General features: G+C 38.8%; 1 protein-coding gene across 1 annotated transcript in view; it reads right to left on the reverse strand.

Moving 5' to 3' along the window:
• The window catches only part of CSMD1 (CUB and Sushi multiple domains 1), a gene marked incomplete at its 5' end in the record, with an annotated part of 1,822,885 nt that overhangs the window by 408,520 nt on the left and 1,386,835 nt on the right, over positions 1–27,530 (reverse strand). Inside the window, one exon of the mRNA XM_082444064.1 lies at positions 9,114–9,226. Coding sequence (XP_082300190.1) covers positions 9,114–9,226 — 113 coding nt within the window. The remainder of the gene's footprint in view (positions 1–9,113; positions 9,227–27,530) is intronic.

Consider the following 27,530-nt stretch of genomic DNA (forward strand, 5'->3'; position numbering starts at 1 on the left):
AGCATACTGTTTCTTTACTCAAATTTACAAAGTAAAATTGAAGAAAATAAAATCCCAGCTCTCCAGATTAATATTTCTTTCATTTTCACTTATGTACGCACACATCTGTCATGTCAAAGATTTCAATGAACTCTGTAATTAATGAAGAAACCAGTAAGATATTTAGCAAACTGTTTTGAAGGAGAATTCAAAGAAAATGCATATATAGACCATTAGCAACACTGAAACAAAATTGCTAATAGATGCAAAAATCTTCAATACCCACAGGGTAATAATCAACTGCATCTCCTCCCATGTCACTTTCCCAATTTGTCCTGATAATAACTTACAAATTATTTCTTTCTTTGTAACAGTTCCCCTACAGTAAAATAATCCAAATAAAATAACCACCAATTTTATTGTATTACTGTTCTTTTAAATTTGTTACTTCCGTAGAATTTTGAAACTTAAGGGAAGTATCTAAAGTTTTGAAAATTTAAGTAGTTACGTGGGGACTTCCCTAGTGGCACACTGGTTAAGAATCCGCCTGCCAATGCAGGGGACATAGGTTCGATCCCTGGTCCGGGAAGATCCCACATGCCACAGAGCAATGAAGCCCATGTGCCACAACTACTGAGCCTTCACTCTAGAGTCCGCGAGCCACAACTACTGAGCCCGCGTGCCACAACTAATGAAGCCTGCATGCCTAGGGTCCGTGCTCCGCAACAAGAGAAGCCACCGCAATGAGAGGCCCATGCACCGCAACAAAGAGTAGCCCTCGCTCACCGCAACTAGAGAAAGCTTGCGCACAGCAACGAAGACCCAACGCAGCCAAAAATAAAAATTAATTAATTTTAAAAAAAGTTATGTGGAACATATATTGTTTTATTCTGAATGCTTATTGTATATTTTCTTAGATTATAGTTTATAATGAGCAGTTTCTTTCAAATAATAGATCTTGTGTGTGTCAGTAAAAATTGTCTGTTTAAAAATTGTCTGTTTACCAGTCCCTCCCATCAGGAAACTTACACAAGCCTCATCCCCAGAGGGCAGACAGCAGAAGCAAGAAGAACTACAATCCTGCAGCCTGTGGAACAAAAACCACATTCACAGAAAGATAGACAAGATGAAAAGGCAGAGGGCTATGTACCAGATGAAGGAACAAGATAAAACCCCAGAAAAAAAACTAAATGAAATGGAGATAGGCAATCTTCCAGAAAAAGAATTCAGAATAACGATAGTGAAGATGATCCAGGATCTCGGAAAAAGAACGGAGGCAAAGATCGAGAAGATGAAAGAAATGCTTAACAAAGATCTAGAAGAATTAAAGAACAAAGAAACAGAGATGAACAATACAATAAGTGAAATGAGAAATGCACTAGAAGGAATCAATAGCAGAATAACCGAGGCAGAAGAACGGGTAAGTGATCTGGAAGACAGAATGGTGGAATTCACTGCTGCAGAACAGAATAAAGAAAAAAGAATGAAAAGAAATGAAGACAGCCTAAGAGACCTCTGGGACAACATTAAATGCAACAATATTCGCATTATAGGGGTCCCAGAAGGAGAAGAGAGAGAGAAAGGACCCGAGAAAACATTTGAAGAGATTATAGACGAAAACTTCCCTAACATGGGAAAGGAAATAGCCACCCAAGTCCAGGAAGCGCAGAGAGTCCCATACAGGATAAACCCAAGGAGAAGCACGCTGAGACACATAGTAATCAAACTGGCAAAAATTAAAGACAAAGAAAAATTATTGAAAGCAGCAAGGGAAAAACAACAAATAACATACAAGGGAACTCCCATAAGGTTAACAGCTGATTTCTCAGCAGAAACTCTACAAGCCAGAAGGGAGTGGCATGATACACTTAAAGTGATGAAAGGGAAGAACCTACAACCAAGATTACTCTACCCGGCAAGGATCTTATTCAGATTCGATGGAGAAATCAAAAGCTTTATAGACAAGCAAAAGCTAAGAGAATTCAGCACCACCAAACCAGCTCTACCACAAATGTTAAAGGAACTTCTCTAAGTGGGAAACACAAGAGAAGAAAATGATCTACAAAAACAAACCCAAAACAATTAAGAAAATGGTCATAGGAACACACATATCGATAATTACCTTAAACGTGAATAGATTAAATGCTCCAACCAAAAGACACAGGCTTGCTGAATGGATACAAAAACAAGACCCATATATATGCTGTCTACAAGAGACCCACTTCAGACCTAGGGACACATACAGACTGAAAGTAAGGGGATGGAAAAAGATATTCCATGCAAATGGAAATCAAAAGAAAGCTGGAGTAGCTATACTCATATCAGATAAAATAGACTTTAAAATAAAGAATGTTACAAGAGACAAGGAAGGACACTACATAATGATCAAGGGATCAATCCAAGAAGAAGATATAACAATTATAAATTCATATGCACCCAACATAGGAGCACCTCAATACATAAGGCCAACTGCTAACAGCTATAAAAGAGGAAATCGACAGTAACACGATAATAGTGGGGGACTTTAACACCTCACTTACACCACTGGACAGATCATCCAAAATGAAAATAAGTAAGGAAAGAGAAGCTTTAAATGACACAACAGACCAGATAGATTTAACTGATATTCATGGGACATTCCATCCAAAATGGCAGATTACACTTTCTTCTCAAGTGCGCACGGAACATTCTCCAGGATAGATCACATCTTGGGTCACAAATCAAGCCTCAGGAAATTTAAGAAAACTGAAATCGTATCAAGCATCTTTTCTGACCACAACGCTATGAGATTAGAAATGAATTACAGGGGAAAAACCGTAAAAAACACAAACACATGGAGGCTAAACAATACATTACTAAACAACCAAGAGATCACTGAAGAAATCAAAGAGGAAATCAAAAAACACGACGATCCAAAACCTATGGGATGCAGCAAAAGCAGTTCTAAGAGGGAAGTTTATAGCTATACAAGCCTACCTCAAGAAACAAGAAAAATCTCAAGTAAACAATCTAACCTTACACCTAAAGGAACTAGAGAAAGAAGAACAAACAAAACCCAAAGTTAGCAGAAGGAAAGAAATCATAAAGATCAGAGCAGAAATAAATGAAATAGAAACAAAGAAAACAATAGCAAAAATCAATAAAACTAAAAGTGGTTCTTTGAGAAGATAAACAAATTTGATAAATCATTAGCCAGACTCATCAAGAAAAGGAGGGAGAGGACTCAAATCAGTAAAATTAGAAATGAAAAAGGAGAAGTTACAACAGACACCGCAGAAATACAAAGCATCCTAAGAGACTACTATAAGCAACTCTATGCCAATAAAATGGACAACCTGGAAGAAATGGACAAATTCTTAGAAAGGTATAACCCTCCCAGACTGAACCAGGAAGAAATAGAAAATATGAACAGACCAATCACAAGTAATGAAATTGAAACTGTGATTAAAAATCTTCCAACAAACAAAAGTCCAGGACCAGATGGCTTCACAGGTGAATTCTATCAAACATTTAGAGAAGAGCTAACACCCATCCTTCTCAAACTCTTCCAAAAAATTGCAGAGGAAGGAACACTCCCAAACTCATTCTATGAGGCCACCATCACCCTGATCCAAAACCAGACAAAGACACTACAAAAAAAGAAAATTACAGACCAATATCACTGATGAATATAGATGCAAAAATCCTCAACAAAATACTAGCAAACAGAATCCAACAACACATTAAAAGGATCATACACCAAGATCAAGTGGGGTTTATTCCAGGAATGCAAGGATCCTTCAATATATGCAAATCAATCAATGTGATACACCATATTAACAAACTGAAGAATAAAAACCATATGATCATCTCAATAGATGCAGAAAAAGCTTTTGACAAAATTCGGCACCCATTTATGATGAAAACTCTCCAGAAAGTGGGCATAGAGGGAACCTACCTCAACATAATAAAGGCCATATACGACAAACCCACAGCAAACATCATTCTCAATGGTGAAAAACTGAAAGCATTTCCTCTAAGATCAGGAACGAGACAAGGACGTCCACTCTCACCAGTATTATTCAACATAGTTTTGGAAGTCCTAGCCATGGCAATCAGAGAAGAAAAAGAAATAAAAGGAATACAAATTGGAAAAGAAGAAGTAAAATTGTCACTGTTTGCAGATGACATGATACTATACATAGAGAATCCTAAAAATGCCACCAGAAAACTACTAGAGCTAATCAATGAATTTGGTAAAGTTGCAGGATACAAAGTTAATGCACAGAAATCTCTTGCATCCTTATACACTAATGATGAAAAATTTGAAAGAGAAATTATGGAAACACTCCCATTTACCATTGCAACAAAAAGAATAAAATACCTAGGAATAAATCTACCTAGGGAGACAAAAGACCTTTATGCAGAAAACTATAAGACATTGATGAAAGAAATTAAAGATGATACCAACAGATGGAGAGATATACCATGTTCTTGGATTGGAAGAATCAATATTGTGAAAATGACTATACTACCCAAAGCAATCTACAGATTCAATGCAATCCCTATGAAGTTACCAATGGCATTTTTTATGGAACTAGAACAAATCATCTTAAATTTGTATGGAGAAACAAAAGACCCCGAATAGCCAAAGCAGTCCTGAGGGAAAAAAATGGAGCTGGAGGAATCAGACTCCCTGACTTCAGACTATACTACAAAGCTACAGTAATCAAGACAATATGGTACTGGCACAAAAACAGAAACATAGATCAATGGAACACGATAGAAAGCCCAGAGATAAACCTATGCACCTATGGTCAACTAATCTATGACAAAGGAGGCAAAGATACACAATGGAGAAAAGACAGTCTCTTCAATAAGTGGTGCTGGGAAAACTGGACAGCTACATGTAAAAGAATGAAATTAGAACACTCCCTAACACCATACACAAAAATAAACTCAAAATGGATTCGAGACCTAAATGTAAGACCGGACACTATAAAACATTTAGAGGAAAACATAGGAAGAACACTCTTTGACATACATCAGAGCAAGATCTTTTTTGATCCACCTCCTAGAGTAATGGAAATAAAAACAAAAATAAACAAATGGGACCTAATGAAACTTCAAAGCTTTTGCACAGCAAAGGAAACCATAAACAAGATGAAAAGACAACCCTCAGAATGGGAGAAAATATTTGCAAACGAATCAATGGACAAAGGATTAATCTCCAAAATATATAAACAGCTCATGCACCTCAATAGTAAAAAAACAAACAACCCAATCAAAAAATGGGCAGAAGACCTAAATAGACATTTCTCCAAAGAAGACATACAGATGGCCAAGAAGCACATGAAAAGCTGCTCGGTGTCACTAATTATTAGAGAAATGCAAATCAAAACTTCAATGAGGTATCACCTCACACCAGTTAGAATGGGCATCATCAGAAAATCTACAAACAACAAATGCTGGAGAGGGTGTGGAGAAAAGGGAACTCTCTTGCTCTGTTGGTGGGATTGTAAATTGATACAGCCACTATGGAGAACAGTATGGAGGTTCCTTAAAAAACTAAAAATAGAATTACCATATGATCCAGCAATCCCACTACTGGGCATATACCCTGAGAAAACCATAATTCAAAGAGACACATGCACCCCAATGTTCATTGCAGCATTATTTACAATAGCCATGTCATGGAAGCAACCTAAATGCCCATCGACAGAGGAGTGGATAAAGAAGATGTGGTACATATATACAATGGAATATTACTCAGCCATAAAAAGGAACGAAATTGGGTCATTTGTTGAGACCTGGATGGACCTAGAGACTGTCATACAGAGTGAAGTAAGTCAGAAAGAGAAAAACAAATATCGTATATTAACGCATGTATGTGGAACCTAGAAAAATGGTACAGATGAACCAGTTTGCAGGGCAGAAGTTGAGACAGATGTAGAGAACAAACGTATGGACACCAAGGGGGGAAAATTGCAGAGTGGTGAGGATGGTGGTGTGATGAATTGGGCAATTGGGATTGACATGTATACACTGATGTGTATAAAATTGATGACTAATAAGAATCTGCAGAAAAACAACTAATACTAAACTTTCTTTGGGTTATTTGTATGGAAATATGTTAATATAAATGTTTCAGACATTACATGAAATTTCTAAAAATCGTATGTTCTGGTATAATGTTATAAGTCGTAATTCTAGTTATTACTTTAAAATGTATATCTCAGAAATAACTACATTTCCTTGTCAATTGCATTATTATGAACTTTCATCAAATCTTTAACCGTGGTCATTTTTAAGTCTTTTGTAATTTACAGACAGTTCTGTGTGTACTCTGATGCTTTTGCAAAAATGTTCCTTGTTTCATGTTCAAGGAGTTCATGGAAAAGACTCTGACAAGCACTGGTTTCTGGTAACTGACTATACTGCTGAACTGAATGAATAAGCATTTTCAGAACTCTAATGGAAAACTGATGAATTCATAAAAGTACTAACAAAAGATCAAGATGAAAAAAAATTAATTACATGGGACTGAGTGAACTGATGAGGATGATTATAATTTTTGTGACTTTCTGTTTGAATTAAAAAAAAAAAACCCACAAGGACTCAGAGGCAAAAAATATACAAATCAATTTTCACTGCAAAGTAAAGGACCTGTTACAGTGGAGCATTACTGGACTGAATATCAATATTCTGACATAGTATTAGTGTGTTTTGTGTTTGGTAATTGCAATCATTGTTGCTTTTGTTGTGGTCATCCATTTAAAATGCTTTGTGTCAGTTTATTTATCTCTTGTAAAAATAAAATACAGTGTGTGTGTGTGAAAAAAAAAATTGTCTGTTTAAAATTGTCCTGGTAATTTTGATCAACTATCAGTGCGAAGGTATTTGTAAGATAGTATAAAATGATTCTGAAAAGACTTCTCATGACTATAACTTGAATTCAAGATAAGAATATGTTCTTTTCAATCTTACTGAAAATCACTTCAAATTAGTTGTGGTTTATTCAAAGTACGGCAGTATATGTAAAATGGCAGCTTAAATATATATTTTAAGTTTCATAAATAAGTAGTTTTATATAATAATTTATAAAACATTGTTAGTAAGTTCATTGTATCATATCTGGGGACACATTTCATCTTCGGCACAGGAGAACAATTTATTTCTTTTAGTCAAATATACGAATGGTCTAAGCAGTGATCCATCACCATTTTGCTTTTGCATAACCCCAAAGGAAGAATTTAGCATGCTCATAAGCCTTCTTAAGTGTTTCTTGAGTCAAAACTATTTAATTACTGACATAGAGAACATGAAAGCACAGATCGAAAGTTAAATGGTCTGTGTGTTCTTGTGTGTGTGTGTTTTTGCCAGTTAAAACAGATGTGCCTCCTGACAGCTATTCTAGGTGCCCTGAGGTTGGAAGATCATGAAGATCATTTTTATTCTTCATATTCCCGTCTCAGATTCCTCTTCTACCTTGTTTCATTCTCATTCTTTACCGTTTCTAGCAATCAAGAGACACTGGCCCGTGGATCATGGTGTGCCCCGAACGACAGGTTAGGCTAGCCTGGCTGCTGCCCTGTCGCCTTGGAAACCAACGTGCCCAAGAAGGGGGTTATGTGAACTAAACCTCTGAGAACCTGGAAGCAGTAAGCAGTTTGTTGATTTTGTTTTTGTGAGGGTGGCAGTGGGACAGGGTTTTCTCTTTTTTTGGTGGGAATAGGAAGAGAGAAGTTAATTTTTTTTAAGATGTAGTCACTGAATAAAGGTTTGCCTGTGAGCCTGGAACCTTTTGGGAACGACTAATAGAAGGAAGTATCACTGATTCCCCAAAAGATGTAGGATACTTGAGGAAAGGCAGGGCTGAGTAGAGGCTGACGATCTAGAGGAGCACATGGATGGGGCAGCTGTGTCCTGCAGGTACAGTCAATACTCAAGTCAACAGCAGACTATCTGGGAGCCTTGCAAAAAAGTTTGTAAATGTAGGTTATCTCAGGTTCATTATATTATTCTTTCTACTTCTGTTTGCATTTTGAAGTTTTTCATAATTAAGAAACGTTTTAAGAAATACCAATCAATATGCTCCGGTTAAAAGATGTGTTTCCTAGGAGCTCCAGAGGAAACAATATAGGTGGAACAGTCCGGTGAGGCTGTTTAAAGAGGCAGCACACAGAGCCCGGGGCCCTGGTCACCCGCACAGCAGCTACTTCACCACGGCAAACGGTTCACTGGGGTGGCGGCTCCTCACCCTCTCGTGACTCAGAGACGAAGCCACCTTCCCTGAAGGAGCACTCTCTTCCCCAGAGCAGGCATAACTCATAACTCTCAAAGCAAGGTTATTTTTCTCGTATACAAGTACTTAGTAGATTTTTTCCAACTCTGTCTAGATTTCCTTGTCTTCCATTAGAAACCCACACATTTGTACCTGAGGATATATGTAATAAACTTCATCAAGTTGATGCCACTCAAGTTCATACTTTGTTCAAAATGCTTCCCTTAGTTATAAGCATAACAATTTCCCTCAGGAAGAGCTAAAATGCCAAGATCGACAAGTGTGAACACATTTCCTGGCTTACATGTTATACTTGATCTCACTCTTCGTTTTGCCACAGTAACGGCGAGCCAAGCTTTCGAGAAGTTAACATTTCTCCCTTGCAAAAACCAGCTATAAGTAGAATTTTAATTACAGAAGTTGCAAATAATTAGTCCTTATTTTTAAACATTGTTCTGACTTGTCAGTTTTATTTACATCTAACACATAGAAAATGGTCCTGGGGGCTTCCCTGGTGGCGCAGTGGTTGAGAATCTGCCTGCCAATGCAGGGGACACGGGTTCGAGCCCTGGTCTGGGAAGATCCCACATGCCGCGGAGCAACTAGGCCCGTGAGCCACAACTGCTGAGCCTGCGCGTCTGGAGCCTGTGCTCCGCAACAAGACAGGCCGTGACAGTGAGGCCCGCGCACCGCGATGAAGAGTGGTCCCTGCTTGCCACAGCTAGGGGAAGCCCTCGCACAGAAACGAAGACCCAACACAGCCCAAAAAATAAATAATTAAATAAATAAAAAATTTAACAAAAAAGAAAATGGTCCTGGCCCTCTGCAGGAAAGCTGGTTTTAAATGCTGCTAAGTGTGTTCAGGCCATACCTTGGTAAACAGCTTTAAATCCAGGCGAGGCAATGCTGTCATCAGACTGTAGATGTAGCCACATCTGGTTGCTCATACTCACAATAAGGTCAGGAACACTGGATCCAGTGAGTCTGCAGAGAAAAGAAATGTCAAAACCATTGTTTAAGGCACCAAATATCTCCACTTTTCCTTTCATGGTGTGGGGGGAATCCTGCTGCTTAAACAGACGAGCCATAGATATAGATATATATAGGTAGCAAGACCCTCCTTCAAAGAATCTATAGCCATCTGTAATTCATATTCATATTTGAATCATAATATCATTGGCCTTTTACAGTAATTATTCTATATCATAACTGTGAATTTGTATCTTTGATTTTAACAATCGACTTAGGGTGAGCAACCCTCCCATTTATCTGACACTGAAGTTCTTCTCTGGGTGCAGGACTGTCAGTGCTAAAACTGGGGCAGCACTGGACAAACTGGGAGGGTTGGTCACCCTATGTGCCTTACTGCTGTGTGGTGATATAACATCACATCATTAATAGGAAAGCATGTCTAAGCTGAGAAAAGTTCTGGTTCATTCACATAATGCTTGGGTTAGACAGTCTGGAATTATCATGTGCCTTTACCACAAAAATTATATCATAGGATGGAATCATCTTTAGCACTGAAAGGAAATGAGCTATCAGGCCATGAAATGACATGGAGGAAATGTAAATGCACTAAGTGAAAGAAACCAATCTGAAAAGGCCACATACAGGATGATTCCAACCCTAGGACATTCTAGAAAAGAAAAGGTGAAACTATGGAGACAGCAAAAAGATCAGTGGTTGATGGGTTGGAAAGTGGGAGGGATGAACAGGTGGAGCACAGAGGATTTTTAGGGCAATGAAAATACTTCGTATGATACTGTAATGATGGATACATGTCATTATACATTTGTCCAAACCCATAGACTGCAACATCAAGAGTGAACCCTAATGTAAACCACGAACTTTGGGTGATGATGAGGTGTCCACACAGGTTCATCCTTGGTAAAAAGTTGCACCATTTGGTGGGGGATATTAATAATGGGGAGGCTGTGCATGTGTGCAGGCAGGGGGTACATCTCTGTACCTTCCTCTTAGTTTTGCTCCGAATATAAAACTACTCTAAATAAAGTTTGGATATAAATACACACACACACACACACACACACACACACAGACACAGGAAAACAAAGTTAACCACACATTATAAGATAATTGACAAGGAAAACTGCATGCACAGCAGACACAGATTTGGCAAATGTATGGAACTTTCCAGCTGCATATTAAAGTCCAGGTCACAGCGAATGGAATTTTCAGTGAAGCATTCGTTGTGTATTAACAAAACAGTCAGGGGGGGCCTTCAAGATGGCAGAGGAGTAAGACGTGGAGATCACCTTCCTCCCCACAAATACATCAAAAATACATCTATATGTGGAACAACTCCTACAGAACACCTACTGAACGCTGGCAGAAGACCTCAGACTTCCCAAAAGGCAAGAAACTCCCCACGTACCTGGGTAGGGCAAAAGAAAAAAGAATAAAAACAGAGACAAAAGAATAGGGACGGGACCTGCCCCTTGGGGAGGGAGATGTGAAGGAGGAAAAGTTTCCACGTACTAGGAAGCCCCTTCGTGGGCGGAGACGGGGGTGGGTGGGGGGGAAGCTTCGGAGCCACGGAGGAGAGCGCAGCCACAGGGGTGCAGAGGGCAAAGCGGAGAGATTCCCGCACAGAGGATCGGTGCCGACCAGCACTCACCAGCCCGAGAGGCTTGTCTGCTCACCCACCAGGATGGGCGGGGGCTGGGAGCTGAGGCTCAGGCTTCGGAGATCAGATCCCGGGGAGAGGACTGGGGTTGGCTGCATGAACACAGCCTGAAGGGGGCTAGTGCCCACAGCTAGCCAGGAGGGGGTCCTGGAAAAAGCCTAGAGCTGCCGAAGAGGTAAGAAACCATTGTTTCGGGTGCACGAGGAGAGGGGATTAAGAGTGCTGCTTAAAGGAGCTCCAGAGATGGGCGTGAGCCGCGGCTATCAGCACAGACCCCAGAGACGGGCACGAAACACTAAGGCTGCTCCTGCCGCCACCAAGAAGCCTGTGTGCAAGCACAAGTCACTATCCACACCTCCCCTCCCGGGAGCTTGTACAGCCCACCACTGCCAGGGTCCCGTGATCCAGGGACAACTTCCCCGGGAGAACGCAGGGCACGCCTCAGGCTGGTGCAACATCACACTGGCATCTGCAGCCGCAGGCTCGTCCCGCATCCCATACCCCTCCCTCCCCCCAGCCTGAGTGAGCCAGAGCCCCTGAAGCAGCTGCTCCTTTAACCCCGTCCTGTCTGAGTGAAGAACAGACGTCCTCAGGCGACCTACATGCAGAGGCGGGACCAAATCCAAAGCTGAACCCCAGGAGCTGTGCGAACAAAGAAGAGAAAGGGAAATCTCTCCCAGAAGCCTCAGGAGCAGCGGATTAAATCTCCACAATCAACTTGATGTACCATGAATCTCTGGAATACCTGAATAGACAACAAATCATCCCAAAAGTGAGGCGGTGGACTTTGGGAGCAACTGCAGATTTGGGGTTTGCCTTCTGCGTGTAATTTGTTTCTGGTTTTATGTTTATCTTAGTTTAGTATTTAGAGCTTATTGTAATTGGTAGATTTGTTTATTGATTTGGTTGCTCTCTTCTTTTTTTTTATATATATATATTATTTTTTCCTTTTTCTTCTCTTTTTGTAAGTGTGTATGTGTATGCTTCTTTGTGTGATTTTGTCGGTATAGCTTTACTTTTACAATTTGTCCTAGGTTTCTGTTTGTCCATGTTTTTTTTTTTTTGTATAGTTTTTAGCAGTTGTTATCACTGGATTTGCTTTTTTTGGTTTGGTTGCTCTCTTCTTTCTTTCTTTCTTTTTTTAATTACTTTTTTATTTTTAATAATTTTTTTATTTTTTATTTAATAACTATTTTATTTTATTATTTTATTTATTTATTTATTTATTTATTTTCTCCCTTTTCTTCTGAGCCACGTGGCTGACAGGGTCTTGGTGCTCCGGCTGGGTGTCAGGCCTGAGCCTCTGAGGTGGGAGAGCCAAATTCAGGACATTGGTCTACCAGAGACCTCACAGCTCCACGCATTATCAAACGGCAAAAGCTGACCCAGAGATCTCCACCTCAACGCTAAGACCCAGTTCCCCTCAATAACCAGCAAGCTACACTGCTGGACACCCTATGCCAAACAACTAGCAAGACAGGAACACAGTCCCACCCATTAGCAGAGAGGCTGCCTAAAATCACAAGGTCACAGACACCCCAAAACATACCACCGGACGTGGTCCTGCCCACCAGAAAGACAAGATCCAGCTTCATCCACCAGAACACAGGCACCAGTCCCCTTCGCCAGGAAGCCTATACAACCCACTGAACCAACCTTACCCACTGGGGGCAGACACCAAAAACAACGGGAACTACAAACCAGCAGGCTGCGAAAAGGGTACCCCCAAAACAGTAAGTTAAGCAAAATGAGAAGACAGAGAAACACACAGCAGATGAAGGAGCAAGGTAAAAACCCACCAGACCAAAGAAATAAAGAGGAAATAGGCAGTCTACCTGAAAAAGAATTCAGAGTAATGATAGTAAAGATGATCCAAAACCTTGGAAATAGAATGGAGAAATTACAAGAAATGTTTAACAAGGACCTAGAAGAACTAAAGAGCAAACAAACAATGATGAACAACACAATAAATGGAATTAAAAATTCTCTAAAGGAATCAATAGCAGAATAACTGAGGCAGAAGAACAGATAAGTGACCTGGAAGATAAAATAGTTGAAATAACTACCACAGAGCAAAATAAACAAAAAAGAATGAAAAGAATTGAGGATAGTCTCAGAGACCTCTAGGAAAACATTAAATGCACCAACATTCGAATTATAGGGGTCCCAGAAGAGGAAAAGAAAAAGAAAGGGACTGAGAAAATATTTGAAGAGATTATAGTTGAAAACTTCCCTAATATGGGAAAGGAAATAGTCAATCAAGTCCAGGAAGCGCAGAGAGCCCCATACAGGATAAATCCAAGGAGAAACACGCCAAGACACATGTTAATCAAACTATCAAAAATTAAACACAAAGTAAAAATATTAAAAAGCAGCAAGGGAAAAGCAACAAATAACATACAAGGGAATCCCCATAAGGTTAACGGCTGATCTTTCAGCAGAAACGTTGCAAGCCAGAAGGGAGTGGCAGGACATATTTAGAGTGATGAAAGGGAAAAACCTACAACGAAGATTACTCTACCCAGCAAGGATCTCATTCAGACTTGACAGAGAAATTAAAACCTTTACAGACAAGCAAAAGCTAATGGATTTCAGCACCACCAAACCATCTTTACAACAAATGCTAAGGGGACTTCTCTAGGCAGGAAACACAAGAGAAGGAAAAGACCTACAATAACAAACCCAAAACAATTAAGAAAATGGTAATAGGAACATACATATCAATAACTACCTTAAATATAAATGGATTAAATGCTCCAACCAAAAGACACAGACTAGCTGAATAGATACAAAAACACGACCCGTATATATGCTGTCTACAAGAGACCCACTTCAGACCTAGGGACACATACAGACTGAAAGTGAGAGGATGGAAAAAGATATTCCATGCAAATGGAAATCAAAAGAAAGCTGGAGTAGCAATTCTCATATCAGACGAAACAGACTTTAAAAGAAAGACTATTACAAGAGATGAAGGACACTACATAATGATCAAGGGATTGATCAAAGAAGAAAATATAACAATTGTAAATATTTACGCACCCAACATAGGAGCACCTCAATACATAAGGCAAATGTTAACAGCCATAAAAGGGGAAATCGACAGGAACACAATCATAGTAGGGGACTTTAACACTCCACTTTCACCAATGGACAGATCATCCAAAATGAAAATAAATAAGGAAACACAAGATTTAAATGACATTAAACAAGATGGACTTAGTTGATATTTATAGGACATTCCATCCAGAATACACTTTCTTCTCAAGTGCTCATGGAACATTCTCCAGGATAGATCATATCTTGGGTCACAAATCAAGCTTTGGTAAATTTAAGAATACTGAAATCATATCAAGTATCTTTTCCAACCACAGCACTATAAGACTAGATATCAATTACAGGAAAAAATCTCTAAAAAATACAAACACGTGGAGGCTAAACAATACACTACTAAACAACCAAGAGATCACTGAAGAAATCAAACAGGAAATCAAAAAATACCTGCAAATGACAACGAAAACACGACAACCAAAAACCTATGGGATATAGCAAAAGCAGTTCTAAGAGGGAAGTTTATAGCAATACAATCCTACCTCAGGAAACAAGAAACATCTGAAATAAACAACCTAAACTTACAATTAAAGCAATTAGAGAAAGAACAAAAAACCCCAAGGTTAGCAGAAGGAAAGAAATCATAAAATCAGATCAGAAATAAATGAAAAATAAATGAAGGAAACGAGAGCAGAGATCAATAAAATTAAAAGCTGGTTCTTTGAGAAGATAAACAAAATTGATAAACCATTAGCCAGACTCATAAAGAAAAAAAGGGAGAAGACTCAAATCAATAGAATTAGAAATGAAAAAGAAGTAGCAACTTACACTGCAGAAATACAAAGGATCATGAGAGATTACTACAAGCAACTATATGGCAATAAAATGGACAACCTGGAAGAAATGCACAAATTCTTAGAAAAGCACAACCTTCCATGACTGAACCAGGATGAAACAGAAAATATAAACAGATCAATCACAAGCACTGAAATTGAAACTGTGATTTAAAATCTTCCAACAAACAAAAGTCCAGGACCTGATGGCTTCACAGGCAAATTCTATCAAAAGTTTAGAGAAGAGCTAACACCTATCCTTCTCAAACACTTCCAAAATTATGCAGAGGGAGGAACACTCCCAAACTCATTCTATGAGGCCACCATCACCCTGATACCAAAACCAGACAAAGATGTCACAAAAAACAAAAACTACAGGCCAATATCACTGATGAACATAGACGCAAAAATCCGAACAAAATAATAGCAAACAGAATTCAACAGCACGTTAAAAGGTTCATACACCATGATCAAGTGGGGGATACGCAATCAATCAATGTGATAAACCATATTAACAAATTGAAGGAGAAAAACCATATGATCATCTCAATAGATACAGAAAAAGCTTTTGACATAATTCAACACCCATTTATGATAAAAACCCTCCAGAAAGTGGGCACAGAGGTAACTTACCTCAACATAATAAAGGTCATATATGACAAACCGCAGCCAACATCATTCTCAATGGTGAAAAACTGAAACCTTTTCCACTAAGATCAGAACAAGACAAGGTTGCCCACTCTCACCACTATTATTCAACATAGTTTTGGAAGTTTTAGCCACAGAAATCAGAGAAGAAAACGAAATAAAAGGAAACCAAATTAGAAAAGAAGAAGTAAAACTGTCACTGTTTGCAGATAACATGATATTACACATAGAGAATCCTAAGGATGCCACCAGAAAACTACTAGAGCTAATCAATGAATTTGGTAAAGTAGCAGGATACAAAATAAATGCACAGAAATCTCTTGCATTCCTATACACTAATGATGAAAAATCTGAAAGAGAAATTAAGGAAACACTCCCATTTACCACTGCAACAAAAAGAATAAAATACCTAGGAATAAACCTACCTAGGGAGACAAAAGACCTGTATGCAGAAAACTATAAGACATTGATGAAAGAAATTAAAGATGATACAAACAGTTGGGAGAGATATACCATGTACTTGGATTGGAAGAATCAACATTGTGAAAATGACTATACTACCCAAAGCAATCTACAGATTCAATGCAATCCCTATCAAACTACCAATGACATTCTTCACAGAAATAGTACAAAAAATTTCACAATTTGTATGGAAACACAAAAGACCCCCAATAGCCAAAGCCATCTTGAGAAAGAAAAACAGAGCTGGAGGAATCAGGCTCCCTGAATTCACACTATATTACAAAGCTACAGTAATGAAGACAGTATGGTACTGGCACAAAAACAGAAATATAGATCAATGGAACAGGATAGAAAGCCCAGAGACAAACCCACAAACATATGGTCACCTTATCTTTGATAAAGGAGGCAAGAATATACAGTGGAGAAAAGACAGCCTCTTCAATAAGTGGTGCTGGGGAAACTGGACAACTACATGTAAAAGAATGAAATTAGAAAACTCCCTCAACACCATAAACAAGAATAAATTCAAAATGGATTAGAGACCTAAATGTAAGGCCAGACACTATAAAACTCTTAAAGGAAAACATAGGCAGAACACTCTATGACATAAATCACAGCAAGATCCTTTTTGACCCACCTCCTAGAGAAATGGCAATAAAAACAAAAATAAACAAATGGGAGCTAATGAAACTTAAAAGCTTTTGCAAAGCAAAGGAAACCATAAACAAGACAAAAAGACAATCCTCAGAATGGGAGAAAATATTTGCAAATGAAGCAACTGACAAAGGATTAATCTCCAAAATTTCCAAAAAGCTCATGCAGCTCAATATCAAAAAATCAAACAACTCAATTAAAAAAATGGGTGGAAAACCTAAACAGACATTTCACCAAGGAAGATATACAGCTGGCCAAGAGGCACATGAAAAGAAGCTCAACATAACTAATCATAAGAGAAATGCAAATCAAAACTACAATGAAGTATCACCTCATACCAGTCAGAATGGCCTTCATCAAAAAATCTACAAATAATAAATGCTGGAGAGGGTGTAGAGAAAAGGGAATCCTCTTGCACTGTTGGTGGGAATGTAAACTGATACAGCCACTATGGAGAACAGTATGGAGGTTCCTTAAAAAACTAAAAATAGAACTACCATACGACCCAGCAATCCCACTACTGGGCATATACCCTGAGAAAACCATAATTCAAAAAGAGTCATGTACCAAAATGTTCACTGCAGCTCTATTTACAATAGCCAGGACATGGAAGCAACCTAAGTGTCCGTCAACAGATGAATGGATAAAGAAGATGTGGCACATATATACAATGGAATATTATTCAGCCATAAAAAGAAATGAAATGGAGGTATTTGTAATGAGGTGGATAGACCTAGAGTCTGTCATACAGAGTGAAATAAGTCAGAAAGAGAAAAACAAATACCATATGTTAACACATATACATGGAATCTAAAAAAAAAAAAAAAATGGTTCTGAAGAACCTACGGGCAGGACAGGAATAAAGACGCAGACGTAGAGAATGGACTTGAGGACACGGAGAGGCAGAAGGGTAAGCTGGGACGAAGTGAGAGAGTGGCATGGACAGATACACACTACCAAATGTAAAATAGATAGCTAGTGGGAAGCAGCCGCATAGCACAGGGAGATCACCTCAGTGCTCTGTTTCCACCTAGAGGGGTGGGATGTGGAAGGTGGGAGGGAGATGCAAGAGGGAGGAGATATGGGGATATATGTATAGCTGATTCACTTTTTTATACAGCAGAAACTAACACACCATTGTAAAGCAATTATACTCCAATAAAGATATATAAAAAAAAAAAAAAACAGTCACACAGCAGCTGCCGTCAGCCAGTGAGAAGAAACACTCAATCCACTGACTGAAGTCAACGAGCTGACAGAAAAGCATGTTTAAAGAGAAAAAGTTTAAGAAAAAAATCAATTCAACCAAAACAAATGCCTCTAATCAAAGAGGAAGCTTTGCTTTCAGCAAAGTTGTTTCAGGGATATGTGCACAGGATTTGCCCCATCAATCACATCATTTGTGAATCAACACAACCTTCTCACCTGAGGCGCTACAGTGTACCGGATTCTTCAGAGGAAGATGAACAACGCCTATTACACGTGAAGGAACTCACGCAGTATTACATACAAATTGAAAAAAAAAGAAGTATTTCAGTGAGTGATGTGCACTCATGAAATATGAATATGTACTTCTTTCTGAAGATTTGTCTTCATTTCAAAGACTGTTCCCTTATGTTTGGTTGTTCTGTTTGCTTGTTTGAAGAGAGATTTTTTTTTCCCCCTATGCATAGATTGCATTGAAGTGTAACATACCAAAAAAGGCACAAAGCATGAATGTCTGGCATTAATGTCTTCTTTGAATTATAATTATAAACCTATACCATTCTTTCTTCTGTTGGTTAGTCCTTACAAGGAGTATCTTTTTCTAGCCTTTTGCTTTCAACTGTTCTATGTATATAAATATTTCATGTTTGTTTATGTAAGCATCAAATACTTGTTTTACATTATTGTTGATTTATTTTATTTATATTACTTTTATCTAATCAGAGATTTTACCCTTTTATTTAGAATATAATTACTAATAAAAGTTCATTTTTCTTGTTTTTTTCTTTTTTGATTAGTCAATTTTTTAAATTGTCCCTTTAATCTAACAGCTTGTTTCTTTCCCCCAAGACTTCAAAGATATCATTCTGTTGTCTTTTTACTTTTTTTTACTTTATATTGAGAAAACTTCTATTGATCTTGTATTTGCCATTTTGAAAATAACGTTTCTTTGTTTATACTACTTGTAAGATCTTTCCTTGTCCTGTTTTTCAGAAGATTTATTATAATGTGCCAGGCTGTTTTTCTTGTATTATGCCTACTGTCTTGTAGAATTTCTTCAATCTCTATCCTGATGTCTGTTGTCAATATTGGAAAATTCTTGGTGATAATGTCTTCAAAGATTAGTTACGTCCCATTTTCTCTCTCTTTCTCTTCTTCAATACCAATTACACACGTTTTCTGTACATTTTTTTTCTGCTTCAGGTTGAATATTTTCTACTAATCTATCTTCCAGGTCAAGCCACATCTATTGAGTTCTTCATTTCAGATGTTGTATTTTTTAATTCTTAAAACTTTCATTTGGTTTGTTATGAATTCCGGTTTTTCTGGCAAAATTCTGGATCATTTTATTTATATTCTTAAATATATAAATCATAGTTAATTATCAAAGTCCCTTAGTGATAACTATAATATCTGGATATCCTTTTGTATTGTCTGTCTCTTGGTTTTGGGTCATTGGGTGTTATTTCTAGACATTTTGGTTGAATGCTAGACTTTGTGTTATGCCATCATAGAAGCTATGTGTGTTGTTATCTTCCTTCTTGGAGGATTTAATTTTCTTCTGGCAGTGAGAGTGACCACCTTGATTCAATCAGTCTTCAGAAGGATTCCAGACTTCATTTCAAGGTTGCTGATTTCTCAGTGCTTACCCCTTCTTATGTCACAGTCCACAGACTATAAATATATGCATTTATACGTTTCATCATTCATCAACAAGCCATATAATTTTACCTCTTCCACACTTTTACCACTTCTTTCTGTCTCCACTTTCTCAGTTTGAGTGTCTCATAGCAACATCACTGAAGTAGCCTCCTAATTTATCCTGATTCTTTTATCACTTCCCCCCTACCTTTGATTTAATTTTAAGTTGTTAAAAACTTATCATGTAGAAATTTTTCACACACTGAAAAGATTTATACTGTCAAGTTAACTACTTCAGAAATACCTCTGAGTGTAAATATTTGAATTTATTTTATTTCTGCACTGGACTTTATTTTAATACAGTTTTATGTTAGTCTATTGATTCACATAAAACTAAATAAGCAGGTACCTGGCTACACTACAAAGTTGCTTCAATCGAAGTCAAATTAAGATGATTTGTGGGACTTCCCTAGTGGTCCAGTGATTAAATTTCCACGTTTCCACTGCAGGGGGTACGGGTTTGAACACTGGCCTGCGAACTAAGATCCCGCAGGCTGCACAGAGTGGCCAATTTTTTTTTTTAATTTATTAGAAAAGAATAAAAATAAAGATGACTTGCATTGCTCAAGTTTTAGAATTTAAGCCTGATACTTAAGTGACTGCTGTATTTATGAAAATGACTGTAAGACAGCTTGGTACAATTAATTATTTAACATGCTTAAAAAATTACTTGAACATTCAAAAAGTATTTTTGTGTTAATTTTTTTAAATTTTACAAAATTATTTTAGAATTATTTAAAACAAAAGAAAATATTTCCCTTTTTGTTCCTCTTTCTTTTTTCTATAAGTATTTTAGTTTGCTAGCACCAATGGAAAAAAAATGTTTAAAATAATGAAGCAAATATTGTTACCCTGTGCAACTGTTTATCTGTTGGAAACAGGATTTTTTGTTTCCATAACTGAAAAATAAAATAAATGCTAGTTTTGGTAAAATACTTTAACAGCCATCATAACACGTAAGCTATAATTGCTTTCTTTAAAGCAGTTTTATTTTCTCCCAAAATGACTTTCTAGTACATAGTGTTTTAAAGTAAACTTAAAAATAAAATTATTCCAATGAGTCGCTAAGAAATTTGACTTGCTAGAAAACGATAATAAAACTGCCTTTGGGAAACAGAGCCATCATATTGGAGGTGCCAGGTCCCCACTGCCCTCCCCTCCCATTTCTCAACCTGTTGCTCCAACCATGCTGGCGTTTTTAACCGTTCTCCAAAAATATTGGAATTTCTCTGCCTCCAGGTTTTTGGCAAATCTTGAAATCACTGCCTGGAGTACCTATGCTCCCTGGATAAGGAGTTCTTACAGTATTTGAGGATTCTCACTTGGCATTTCTTAACTCCCTTAGGTGATGCAGGTCTTTTTTTTCTCCAGGTCATTGGAGAACCCTGCATACACCTCACCAAAGACAAACATTCACAGGCATCTACTTCCTCCTTCTCCTACCAAATTCTAAACCTTCTTGAGTGCAAGCTGATGTCACTTGGCCTTTAATCCCCAGACTCTTGCGTATAAAATGCACCATTTCTCTGAACAATTGCATAAATGAAAATGTAAATTAATCCCCATTAAAATTCATTAAATATCTACATGTTTAAATTTCATAGGAATATCTCCAACTAATGATTTAAATTTTTGTTTGATCTTAGCATACCAAGGACTTGGTATTTGAGGTTCTGTTGAAGCTCTGTCTTTAATTTACCCTGTGGTTTTAGCTAAATTATTTTACATCTATGTCAGTTTCTTCATCTGGGAAATAACTGTATTAAATTACCTTCAAGGAATCATTCAGACCTAAAATTCTCTTATCTTTTTGATAGAGTTCAACCATGCTCGAGCTGTCTTAACCTCAGCGGTTTGATATGCCTGCTTGCAATCAGGATCAGTACTGAACTGAAATCAGCAGTATCTCTGACTGTATGTTCCAGCGTATTGAATCATTAACCCAAAAGGAAGGAAATGACTTTTGATTATGTGTTTGTTCCTTCCCTACAACCAGGGCATACTGCATTGAGAGAACAGCTAAAGTCTTTCACGTGAAAATGGTCATTGTTCTTTAAAGCTTAACTGCACCCATGTGAGGCAGTAACTTCATGATGCTTTGGTTGCTACTAACATTACATTGTATACGAAAGCCATCTCATTTCTGGACAGGTCTTCTTTTTGGCCCTTGTTAAATGATTCAACAGTTCTATCCTCACATACATGAAATACATCTGCTGGAAAGGGATTGTGAAATCAAACTGAGTGCTTTCACTCAGCACAGCACCATGCAATTCCCACATTGCTGTGTGTGTCAGTAGTTTGTTCCTTGGTACTGATGAACAGAACTTCCTTGTATGAATATACCAAGGTGTGTCTATCTATTCACCTGTCCAAGGACATTTACGTTGTTTCCAGTTGTTTGGCAATTATGAATAGAGTTAACTCTATTCATGTAGGGCAAATTTTATTTCTCTAGGGTAAATACCTGGGAATGGGGTGGCCAGATTACATGATAAATACTTAACTTCGTATGAAACTGCCAAACTGTTTTCCAGAATGGCTGTACCATTTTACATTCCCACTTGCAGTCTTAAAGAATACACAGTGTATAATTCTATTTATGTGATATTCTCAGAAAGACAAACTATAATGATGGATAACAGATCAGTGGTTCACGGTTTAAGGTGGGAGAGGGTATCACTACAAAGAGAAAGCACAGTTTTGAGGGGTGACAAACTTCTGTATCCTGATTTTGCTGGTCATTATACAAATCTATACATGTATTAATACTTATAGGTCTGTACTCCAGAGAGTCTATTTTACTACATATTCATTAAAGAAATAATTTGTTCAAACCTGGAGATTAAAAAAAAAACAAAACTCTGAGTATGCCACAAAGTATGAATTTGATGCAAAGTAACACCTGGAGCACATCAGACCTGCATCTTACTGGCAGGTACCTGAAAGGAAAGTGGTGTGGGAACCTTTAAAGCACTCCTTTCAATTGCAAATTGGGCAGTTAGAAAGTAAATGTTACTCACAAGTTAAAACCTGACCTAAAATTGACCTATTTTGAAGTCTTTGCATGTTTTTAATATCAATAAATTTCATAAATTCTGAGAAAGTACAGGAAATGCAGAGTTATTTAAAATATAAATGTTAGTTGGCTGTTTGCCTTGATTGGGTTAATACAGTGTGTGCCGGAGACTAATAAGGAGAGGTTAAGACACAGTGTGTGATCTGTGCAGCACCTGACGAGAACCATGCACCCCAGGGATGGAGTAAAATGCCTTCAGGAAGAGTCAGAGATGCCCTGATACAAACCTTGGTAAAAGGTGGCAGAACCAGAGTCATAAGTTGACTTCATCATTAAACATACTGAGGCAGCAGGGATTTAAATTCTGGTCTTGGAAGGATATGCTTGTAATCTGAGGTTTTGCACATCTTTATGTGCGATATTGACCAGACCCGGAGAGCAAATCCGCCTGAAGGCAGCCCTGATGAGAGTTAAAGGTTCTCGATCCACCAGCATCCAAGCTGGCTCCTCGTGCAGGGGACTTACAGGCAACACGTCTATTTACACGACATGTACCGGAACAGAGAGCTGAACAGGTGGAGAGGAACAGAACTCTTTTACCTCAAGTTGACTTTGAAAAATCAGTCAAGGCAGTGGTTTTATAGAATAAATGATCATATTATTATATATAAAGTTAAACCTGGAGATCAACAGTACATACACTGAAGCTGATAGAATTTCCCCACTGGCACCAACGTGAAATTAGAGCAAGCTTTTCAGTGAGTGGGACTCCTGCACACATTTCATTCAAATGCGACAGCTTTTATTCACCGTGCTGGAATCCATTCTAGCCAGGTGGCATAGAAGATGACGTTAGTTACATCAATGGTCTGCCATCACCAGGTTAATCCCACTAAACAGTATCAGAATTGTTAAGCCTTTCTATGTGGAGCGGTAGACAAAATATCTAATCCAAACTTCTATCTTTCACTTCAAAGAAAAAAAAGTTTACTAAGGCCCATAATGAAGTTATTTTACAGGCTTCTGTTACTGAGTGCAGCCCAGACGATTTAAAAGTATATGGACACGGACACATTTTTTTCCATTCTCTTCCTTGATAAGCTCAGGTATGAACCCTCAAAATGGCACAAGACACAACCAGAAGAGGACTCTGAAGGCAAGCTGGGGTTCTCTGGCTCCAGGGTCAGAGAACCAACGCAGTGCAGGCTGCCTGCGTGCCCCCCCCAAAACAGAGGACCACCAGACCTGGTGCTTCCTGAACCCTGACCGGGCAACAGAAGGCTCCAGGTAAGCTCCATCCTCACGGGGATGCAAGGGGTATCCCTCAAACGACATAAGGAAGACCGGCACCACCAGCATGGGGGACGAATGAAGGGACCTTGGTAACCACAGGTGTCCAGGGCAAGCCTTCACCTTCCCCAGGGCCTGAGCCTCCCTTTTCTGAGTAAAGAAACAGAGGCAGCAGAACCTATGAGAGAGACCAGCCACACCAGTGACCCAATCCAGGAAGACTCTGTCTCTGCCAATCTGAGACTGAGATGCCCCTTCCCTCCCAGAGATAGGGGCAGAGGGAGGGGTGAGGGGACAAGGGGTGAGATGCAGGAGGGGAGCAGTGATGGGGGTTCCCACCAACCCCTCCCCACCAGCAAGGACGAGTGTGAGTCCCACGGGCACCAATCAACCAAGCAGACCCCGACAATGCCGTACATGCTGTGACAGTGAGCCTGTCACTGGAACCCCAGCCGACACAAGTTGGCCGAGAACTGCGTGTTAAGTCTAGCCAGGGTGACTGCCTGCTAAAATAAGAGGTTTATATAATTCCCAGTACATCCTAACATGATAGACGAAACAGCCTGGGTCCAATTATCATACCAAGAACCAAGAAAATCACAACTTCAACGAGAAAAGACAACCAACTGACAATACCTAAAATGAATCAGATGTTGAAATTACCTGACAAGGATTTTAAAACAGCCATTGTGTAAATGTTTCAATCATTTACAAATTCTCTGCAATCAAATAAACAAACAAACAAACAAACAGACGATCCTAGCAAAGAAAGAGAAGTTACAAAAAAGAACCAAATGGAAATTACAGGAGTAAAAATACAATAACAGAAATTAAAAGTAACTAGATGGGCTTATAGTAAGTAGAGTGGAGATGCACAATGACATGTTAACTTGAGAATAGGTCTATAGAATTCGCCCACACTGAACAGCAGAGAGAAAACACAACGGAAAAAAAAGTGAACAAAACCTCAGGGACTTGTGGGTCAAAAACAAAAGGCCCAACATCTTATCATTCGAATCCCAGAAGGAGAGAAAGAGAGTGAGGCTGAAAGGGGGTTTAAAGAAATAATTGCTGAAAACTCCTCAAATTTGGGGAAACACATAACCTACAGTTCTAAGGAACCAAGTGAACCTCAAACAGGATAAACTCAAACAAATCCATGTTAATTAAACAAATCCACCGAATTAAACTTTTGAAAACTAAAGACAAGGAACAAAATCTTGAAAACAGCCCAGAAACCAGTTAGGCAGCCTGCTGTCTCCATGGCCATAAGTCAGGTTCTCCTTGTCTTCCTCTAGCAGATGGAAGCAATACCTTTGTCACAACTTTGTCAGGAGACAATGCGGGTCCAGACAGATTCAGTGAATGGCAGTTCAACTCCTCTTCCTTCTTTCTTTCTAGTATATTACATTTCCAAAGACAATTCTGAGCACCACATATTTCATTATATTAAGGCAGAGATAATAACTACAGTAATACAATACTATCTTCTCTTTGCATCATACTTTTCACCTTTTTCAAACAATGTTTCCTTAGCCGTCTCACTTTACACTTACAACAACGCTTCCGAGTTGCAAAGTTGGCATGAGATGGGGAGCTGGTCTTGCTGCCCTGGAGGTCTTGCGTACCCCTTACTGGTTTAAATGCACTAAGCCCCCCAAAAGAGAATGACTGCACCTTTGAGGTTAATTCAATATCAAAAACACAAAATACACACTTTAAATGCTTTGGACTGATGAATCGTGGAAGAGAGATCCTTAGCTCTCCAGGTTAACAGTGTAGCAAGCAAGGCATGCATTTCCTGGCTCCTTAGAGAAAACTGCCACATTGAGTCAACACTGCGGATGTAAGTGGCAGAACAGCTGGAAAATGACTCAGGCTGTCTGGACTCCAAATCAGCTGGAACTAGTCTCCCCGCATCTCCCGCAGGTGCTGCCGTTGGGCTGCGCTTCCTTGGGACCTATGGCTTCTTCTCCTCTGCAGGAAGGTTCCCCGGAGACCACGTCCATAGGCCCCCAAGGCCCCAGGTCAGTTTGCTTTCCCAGACACCCCAGAACAGATGGAATCCCAAACCTAAAATGCGTGTGTCCAGTGGTCCGGCTATCTCTCCTCTGATAGGGCTGCTGGAATAGAGAACTTAGGCACCATGGAGCGTCCGGAGAGCGGCAGCCTCTGCTAACCCTCCCCAGCGTGATAATGAAGGTCAGGAAGCCTCTGCCTTCTCCACTTGCGGACCATCCCCTCAAAGCCTACTGTTACCCACCTCTGAGTCCTGTAATGTCTGAATTTCAATAAATGTTTCTTCAAAGAATCAAGAAGAATGTTTCCCCATAAAGAGACAAAGGAGGGAAACCTAGCAATGGATGAACTTCACTTCAAGAATAGAGCTTTTAGGATTTGAGTCTGATCTGCACTCTCATATGTGTCCGTGCTCATAGGCAATGTCATTATGAGAACGATTATATGAGGAAAAAGAGTTTTGATCATGTGGTTCCAGAATTCTAAGAATCTAAGGAGTGCACTTGCTTTCTAATTTTGAAAAATGGGTTTTTGCCTAGAGAACGTCTAGGTAGCTACCTTTATGTTCTTATTCCTAACATAAATTGCTCAAGCTTTCTCCAAAGCATTGAGATGTACTGTGATCAACTCCTCTGATAATGTCCAAAGAATACATAGACACACACATCAGTTTTCAGTGTCTGCTTTGTTATGGCTGTTGTGTAGTTTTTAATGAAAAAAGAATGATGCCCCTTCGTTCAGCACCCGCAGACAATATCAGAGGTAGGTGGAGGGCTACCATATGAGGGCTGGAGCCACTTCTAAGCCCAAGAAGCAATTTAAGAACAGTGGATCAACCAGCCATAGGAAACAACTAGTATCCTTATTGGTTAATAGACAAGTGTAGTCAGGCAGAGGCAATACTACTCGCTCACAGATTTCCCTGATACTGACTATTCATCCCTTACAGAGATGGGCACTTAAAACCTGCCACCGGTGCCTGCAATCCCCAGGACATCCTGAAATTAATGCCATGTCCTGGTCACCCACTGCTAGTAACTGCAAAGGCCAGAGGAAAGTCGTGAAGAGCAATGTCTCTGGAGGCAGTTTTTCTGCAAATTAAACTTGAGAAGATTACCAACATATATTCTTGGAGAGATCTCAATAGAGATTTGCTAAGTGAGTTAGTTAATTTTGTTTTAAGTCTGTCATTCTGTAAAAGTAACCTGAATAAATTCATCCATCTCTTGGGAAGACTCGGCTATTGAAAGAGTCTCCCTAACATTCAGTTGTTCTCTTTTTGCGCCAAGAAAGTTAAGAAAATAAAAAGCCATTAACAGAAATTAGAATTTTTAAAAGCATATTTAGGATGAGCCAGTTAGGCTATCTCACTCTCTGAATTTCTCCTGAAAATTAAGATCTGAATAGAATTCCACAGGCCCCCTAAAAAGGGGAACCTATAAAATTATTGAGCTTGAGGTAGTAAATATCAGCTACTCATAAAGAACTTTCTTAACTCAAATTTTATCTGAAATATGTATCATGATAGTCAATGACTCTATATACTGTCTGGTGTATAACCATCTCAGCTCATCTGCCATTTCTCCAATTAGATTTTAAACTCCATGCTGAGACTCACGTCTGACATACAAGTACTCAAAAATATTTGTTGCCGTATTCTCTAAAACTGCCTGTTTATCCAAAGACACCAACTGTGATTCTCTCATTTTTTCTTTTTCTGTAATTTTGTATACTAAGGAAATATGTCAGTGGCTT

The sequence above is a fragment of the Balaenoptera physalus genome (assembly GCF_965194825.1).
Source record: "Balaenoptera physalus genome assembly, chromosome: 21".
Lineage (NCBI taxonomy): Eukaryota > Metazoa > Chordata > Mammalia > Artiodactyla > Balaenopteridae > Balaenoptera > Balaenoptera physalus.